The sequence below is a fragment of the Solanum tuberosum genome, unplaced genomic scaffold (assembly GCF_000226075.1).
Source record: "Solanum tuberosum cultivar DM 1-3 516 R44 unplaced genomic scaffold, SolTub_3.0 scf00755, whole genome shotgun sequence".
NCBI lineage: Eukaryota > Viridiplantae > Streptophyta > Magnoliopsida > Solanales > Solanaceae > Solanum > Solanum tuberosum.
In genome coordinates, this window is record NW_006239669.1 from 102184 (window position 1) to 109366 (window position 7183).

Consider the following 7183-nt stretch of genomic DNA (forward strand, 5'->3'; position numbering starts at 1 on the left):
AAAAAGTGTGAAAGTAACAATCGTTTAACCATTAACAATAAGACTAGTAAATTTAGTATAGTCTTATTGGGTTATCGGTTTAACCATTAACAAATATTATAAAACCAGAAACCGAACCAATAACCCAATAATTTTTTTTGCAAAACCGTTTAAAAACCGTTAGCCCAATAACCCAATATCAATAAACCAATAGTATTTTTTTCGGTTCGGTTTATTGGTTAAATCGGTTTTTGCACACCTCTAAACGCAGCCATCAATTTGTGGCCTTAGAAAATGACATATCCTTCCATTCCATAAGAATCACTTTTAACCTTATCCATCCAGATACCACAACTCTGCACCAAGCTTTACATGCATATGAGTATTTTACCACCTTCTAAGAAAAATCATTAATCACTTTGATTATTATCTTAATATATATTCTCTCCATTCATTTTTAATTAATATTAAGAATAAAATAAAATTAAAAAAAATATTTTTAAAATAGTGAATAAATAAAAGTGAACAACCGATTAGGCAGAATGAGTTTCACTCAGCGCGCATAGTCGGTGAACCAAACACATTGATAACACATATAGATGTTCCGAATAGTAACAGCAATTTGTTTGGCCCAATAATAAACACAAGAAGCAGATAGATAAGCGAAGGTGCCATTACAAATATCTTCAGTTTCAGAAATGGCAACTTCTTTAGCTTCTCAACTTTCTGGTCCAAAATCCGCCATTTCCTTTTCCTCTCCACCACATTTTTCTGGTCTCCGTCCATCTTCGAATTTCAAGCTTGACAATACTCACTCTTTTTTCCAAAATGTTGACTCTCACTTGCGCCTTTCGCCCTCTCACAAAGCTTGCAGACCCGTCGTCTCCATGGCTGGCTCTGGCAAGGTATATAAACTTTTAGATTATATGTTTGGCTTAGTAGATTTGGCCAGTTTGTTAATTGAATTGTCTCAACATTTGGCGAAGAAAAGTGTCATCTGAATTGATACAAGTTACTAGAACAGAGTATGGTACAATGACTGTATTGAACCACTTTTACTGAATAAACAGCAAATTAGAAATAGCAATTGGATTAACAAGTTATTTATTACCTTGTTTTCAACTATGTCTACAATCCAAACTAGTTGGGGTTTACTACATGAATCCACTATATTTATTCTACTCTATTTGAGCCCCCTTTCTTGTTAATGGGACTACTTCCAAGTTCCCACCTTAGCACACTGGATTAGGCTGGTTGGCTTCTTCTTTATAAACAAGCATCCAATGCAACATGGGTTAGATTTGTCATGACACTAGAATTTTCCCCTAAAATGCATTATGGTAGCTTTCACAAATTTTCTAGGTCTCCTGTAATACATTTGAACTTCAAATTATTTCCCTTTTCCTATTGGATCGATGTCTGATTATAGATTTGTTATTGTTTGCAGTTCTTTGTTGGTGGCAACTGGAAATGTGTAAGTATTACATCTTATGTCCTCTTGTCTAGTTATGTAATTGAAATTTGAAACCCCTCTATTTCATAATGGGCGGTGGCGTTTATTTCCCTATGATTTTTTTGTTTTCGTAACTTTGTCAATGTTTCTCCCAGAATGGAACAAAGGACTCCATAAGCAAGCTTGTATCTGATCTGAACAGTGCGAAACTCGAGTCAGATGTTGGTGAGTTCTTCAATGTTGTTCACTTTCCATTGCCTCAAGCTGTATGTGCATATCCAGCTTTCTGTGAAGCTGTCTCAATGACTTTCTGCCCTATTCGGATTTTGATTGCAGAGTAATCTTTGTAAGCCTGTTATAGTTGCCACTTAGTTTGACCCTAGTTTGCTGACTACTTCTCACCCTACATTCAATATAGTTTGTTGTGCATATCCCTTTCATAGTGCTGTTCTAGGATGATATCTCGTTTTATTCAAGGCCACACGGATAACACCATGCTCTTTTTTTCCGTTTTATACTTGTAGTTGAAATCTGAAATGATTCTTTCCTCGTCTTGGTAATACTGGTATTCAGTTTTAACGAGAATGAAGTTGATTATGCAAGCATTAATGAAAAATATAGAAACCTTATAAGAATTGTGAAGATTTGCAATCGAAGTTTTTCATGACACTGGCCATATCTACATGTCCTGTTGATACTTATCCTTTACAAACCTAGACATAGAGAGAAGTCGTGGAAAAGCAAGTCATCTTTAAATGTTCTGGCCGTTAGATTTAGAAGCAAACTCATGTTAATTAGCCTGCTCAAAGAGGTGTTGCAAAAGGCATGACAAAGGCACACAAAAGATGATGCTTCTCTTAAGGGGATTCCTTTTTCTGTTTCTTGTTTGCGGGTCTGCAGCATTTTAGATGATTCAGTTGTTCATCCTACTCTACTCTCATTCTCTTTATTCTTTCTTTGCTTCCCAATATTTACTCTGTAGTATCGATAAAGATGTAATACCGGTATTTGTAATTGGATATGTCCATGTCCAAAGTTTCATGAATGTTTGGTGCTGATAGCCCAGTCCTTCCAGAGTATGCACTGTAATGGTTTCGGCATTGTGATATCATATCCGTATTAGATAAAACACTTTCTCCACCTATTATATTGATTTTCTTCATCTTCATCGGTCAACTAATCAAGATTGCTGAAAATATTATTAATTTCTAACATTCATATAGTAATTTTATATTCTGAATCAGTTGCTATCACAAAATAATATGTTCTTCTTGGATACTTGCAGATGTGGTTGTAGCACCTCCCTTTCTGTACATTGATCAAGTGAAGAGTTCACTAACTGATAGGATTGAGATTTCTGGTCAGAATTGCTGGACTGGCAAAGGTGGAGCTTTCACGGGTGAAATCAGGTTAAGCTCACATGTAAAATTAAATTTAAATCAATTAACGCGCCAGAATTGCTTTGTTCTTCACTATATGATGGTTTATGGTAATTCAACAGTCTGGTTTCGAATGTTAATTTGCAGTCTTCCAAATTTTCTGAAAATCCAGACCAAAATTTACTTCTTTTTCTTTTATAATGATGGTGTCCGGGTTAGCAAGGCATACCTCTAACTATTCTACCTGATACCTACTACCTCCCACTAGCATATGTATCCGGTAACTTTACTCACGAAGGCTTAGGCAAATAGAAGTAATCACCTAGCATTTTTGGCTCTATGGGTATTTGAACTCTGATAAAGATAGGAGCTCAATAGCCTTCTTACAACCAAACTATAAGGGGAAATTGCCCCATTAAAGGAGCGACAAGATGGCTAACGAATCTGTACAAGTTTATTCTTCCTTAACTGATTTTCAGCGTAGTTTTAATTGGTTGTGTCCTTTCAAGGTGTATCGAACCAATGTTTTTCTTGTCATCCTAATGAGTGAGTGTTAACTATATTTTCACCAATAAGGCCTGCATGACATTGCTGTTGAGATCAGAAGTTTCTCTTTGTGTTTTCTCTGTGGTTATGGTTATGGTTATCCTTTTTTGAGTGAAAAGAGGTAACAATTTTAGTGAAAAAAAGCTGTACTAAGAGCCGTATGCCCGTATCTACTATTTGAAAGGAGAAAAAGTGTAACCTTGTTCTTATTGCAAGGGTTCTAGGATATCTAACAGTGAATCTACTTATAGTAATTCTTCCTTACACCAAAAATGAAACAAAAGCAAAGAAGTCATCTTAATCTTCTGGACAGGCCTGACTTTATCTTCCAAACATCTTGATTTTCTTTCCTTCCAAACATTCCACCAAATACTAGCCGGAATTTTACCACATCAAGTAAAGAGTGCCACTTTGATGGGTATTTTCTCTCAGCTGTGTTTCCAGTGCCTAATACCAGCCTGCTATCCAGTATGATTTGAAGCTGTGTATGAAGATTTGACATTGTAGCTGTGCCTTAGCCATGTCGGTCTTTCTTGTTGATCAATGGTACGATGAAATTGCTTCAGTATTTTGAAGAAATTTGAAGCCTATTGATTTCCCAATTATTACGAAATTTTCTTAAGATTATTCTGTTGACTCTAAGTTTCAGGGAAGGCATCTTTGAGAGGTCCATTGCCCAATCCAAATTATCAGTAGGATTTTTTTGTTCTTTAAGTGTGGGATTTCAGGTCAAACCATGACTTTGAACTTAATTCCCTCCATCTTCGTCAAGGAAAAGAAGATAATAATGGGTAGTGAATTTAGTACAACGAAATCCACCATTGTATCCATATTTCATTAACAATAGCATTACTATGTAGTCAAGATATTGAATAGAATAAAAGGGAATCTGTTATCTGATTGTCCTACAAGGCCACATCTCCATTAAAATATAAGCCAATGCTTCTTTCCACCAATTAGATGTGGAATCCAACCTTAAAGTTAAACTCCACTTTATGAATCCTATCAGAAGTGCAGTTCATTAGGTAATGGACGGCAGAGACCGTCATTTCTTCATTGCTCATTGTGTATGACTTCAAAATATGTCAGAGATCAAGTGTGGACCCAATTACTCTCCTGTTAGTGTAACTCATCTTCAATTTATAATATGTTTTATTTAACATATGTAGCGTGGAACAGTTGAAGGATGTTGGCTGCAAGTGGGTCATTCTTGGTCATTCTGAACGGAGACATGTAATTGGAGAAAATGATGAAGTAAGGCTTTGCACGAATCATTTGATTTGTGAATTTTATGGAAAACTAAGCAATTTGTCACAAGTGAAATGAAGTAAAACATTTGCCGGGTCTTGATGATACTTCGTTGTGTGTTGAGCTGTTCACTAAGGACTTGACTGGGCCATTCTCTCGTGCAGTTTATTGGGAAGAAGGCTGCTTATGCCTTGAGCCAGAATGTTGGAGTTATAGCCTGTATTGGAGAGCTATTGGAAGAAAGAGAAGCTGGAAAAACTTTTGATGTATGTTTCAAGCAGTTGAAGGCATTTGCCGGTGAGATTTTGCTGATTATGTTGAATATAGTCTTTCTTGCAGAATCTTTCATCTCATATTCATGAGACCTATATATGTATATGATGTTCTATTAAAAGCTAAGATTACTCACTGGGGGCAGGGATGGGATAGTCATTTATATCATTGCCTTAGCTTCATGAATTTTCTCCCTTAGGCTAAAAGTGTTACATGTGAAAGCTTTATCTTTCTTAGATCTGTTTGATGACATTTCTGTGATGTGCAGATGCTTTACCAAGTTGGGATGATGTTGTCATTGCATATGAGCCTGTATGGGCTATTGGAACTGGTAAAGTGGCGTCACCTGAGCAGGCTCAGGAGGTCCATGCAGCTGTTCGTGATTGGCTAAGTAAGAATGTTTCTGCAGAAGTTGCTTCTAAAACACGCATCATATATGGAGGTAATGAATTTGAGTGTTGAATTCATGTAAAAAGTAACTTTTCCTCTTCTTTTTGTTTTTTTATACTTGGGGGGAATGGGGAAGTGAACCCCTAACTCTTTTTGTTGAATTCTTATTTGTTTGTCTTTTGAAGAATTCTTTTTGTGAGTCAGCGAAGGACTTTGACGCATTGTTAAATTAAGACATATCCAACCTGTATTTGGTGCTCCAAAATCCTGTTTCTTTGCTGTTGATATGCCTGGATTTTTTGTGAAACTGAATTGTAATTTGCATGTTTCATAAAACTGTAAAATTTTGACAGGCTCTGTGAACGGAGGCAACTCTTCTGACCTGGCGAAGAAAGAAGATATTGATGGCTTTCTAGTGGGGGGTGCTTCTTTAAAGGTTATCTTTTAATTGCTAAGTACATGCATTTTGTCTGGCAAATATTTTTTAGTTTCCTATTTGACTGTAGCATGTGGAATGTATCCGTAAAATATTTGGGATCAGTGGAAATGATTGTAACATGCAAGAACTGTATCCTTGACCAAAATTACAAAAATTAAAACATGGATAAGTTATTAAATTTAAGCTGGACCTAGAATTTATGGCATCCCCTTAGAAAGAACATCATATCTAGAAAATGTTGTTCACTGTGACTAGTATTGGAAAAAAATTGTTGCTCATCGTGACTATAAGTGGACAGTGGACCTACCCTTTATCGTGGACACTAAAAATTCTTTGGTGTTGGGGCAACTACTGCACACACTCTGGAGTGCCGAAGTTGGTTTGGAAAGAACTTTAGTGATATGTGGAGTTTAATGTGAAGATCCTTGGGACTTGGGAGTTTGACGGAGTATGACAAAAGCAATATCCCTAGGGCTTCGGGTCAATGGTAAGAGCACAGTGCATGACATGTGGGTTAGACTCATGTCAATAGTTCAACTCTGCCATGGACTAAAGCCGGTATTTAAGTGGAGATGGGTAAAGGGACAACCCATTATCCACCAAGTTACAACCATGTGTCAACTGTCCCTCGGAAAATTTTTTTGGTCATCACAAAAAGATGATAGAAGTAATCAGCCATAGGTGGTGGTTGTATCTTAGAAATTTACATGGAGATAGAATAAAAATGTACACATTGCAATTAGTTTCATTAAAGGTGTACTAAACCAACTCCTAACTTGTTGGTTTCTAACTTGTTGTCGCTGCATCATTTATTCAAAGTTGAAATTCCCCATTGGAATTAACTTTTTTTGAAAGGTGGGATTTTGGAAATGCGCAGTAACATTAATATTCTATGTTTCAGGGTCCTGAGTTTGCCACCATTATTAATTCTGTAACATCCAAGAAGGTAGCTGCTTGATAATTTGTCACGGGTTGTAGTTGTGGAAATAAATGGCTTAGAGAAATAGCAGTGCTGGAAGCATCAGATGGCCAATTTATGAATGAGTTTTATCTAGTGGAATTTTGGTAACTTTCCAACTCATCCTGTATAACTTGTTTTTCATCCATCTCATTTTAATAACACAGTGAAAGCAAAATGTGGAGCTTCAGAGTGTAAATTTTTTTTTATAGCGGGGTTTGGATGTGTTGTATGTTCCTTGACACTAATTATACCAAAGTTTGCTGAAGTTACTTGACCCCTCCCAACACCCCCAACCCAAAATAAATATCTATGCTTCAAATGATGAATGTGGATTCTGAAAAAGTATGGTCAATGAGTACATTTTCTGCTCTTTTTTCTTTTCTTGGAACTACAGTTTGATTTCAGATGTTTGAAGGCACCTTAGCTCCCAGAATCCCAGTGCACTGCACAGCATGGTTGTATCTCAAGCGTATCATCACTCCAGCATAGTAAGTGAAGTTTCACTAGTAGAAATT

At 36.4% G+C, this 7183-nt stretch overlaps 1 protein-coding gene across 1 annotated transcript; it reads left to right on the forward strand.

Annotated features, from left to right (window-relative positions):
* The first annotated feature begins 523 nt into the window (after positions 1–523).
* On the forward strand, positions 524–6942 carry LOC102601486 (triosephosphate isomerase, chloroplastic-like). Its single transcript, XM_006367272.2, has 9 exons — positions 524–884; positions 1427–1453; positions 1588–1657; positions 2718–2841; positions 4527–4611; positions 4770–4902; positions 5147–5320; positions 5622–5704; positions 6609–6942. The coding sequence occupies exons 1-9, from the start codon at positions 678–680 to the stop codon at positions 6663–6665; spliced, it is 960 nt and encodes a 319-aa protein (XP_006367334.1). The 5' UTR covers positions 524–677; the 3' UTR covers positions 6666–6942.
* The last annotated feature ends 241 nt before the right edge of the window (positions 6943–7183 follow it).

Coding starts and splice junctions, on each gene's coding strand:
- LOC102601486 (XM_006367272.2), top strand. CDS start 678: ATGGCAACTTCTTTAGCTTCTCAACTTTCTGGTCCAAAATCCGCCATT. Junction 1,454..1,587: donor TTGGTGGCAACTGGAAATGT/GTAAGTATTACA, acceptor TGTTTCTCCCAG/AATGGAACAAAGGACTCCAT. Junction 5,321..5,621: donor AACACGCATCATATATGGAG/GTAATGAATTTG, acceptor AAATTTTGACAG/GCTCTGTGAACGGAGGCAAC.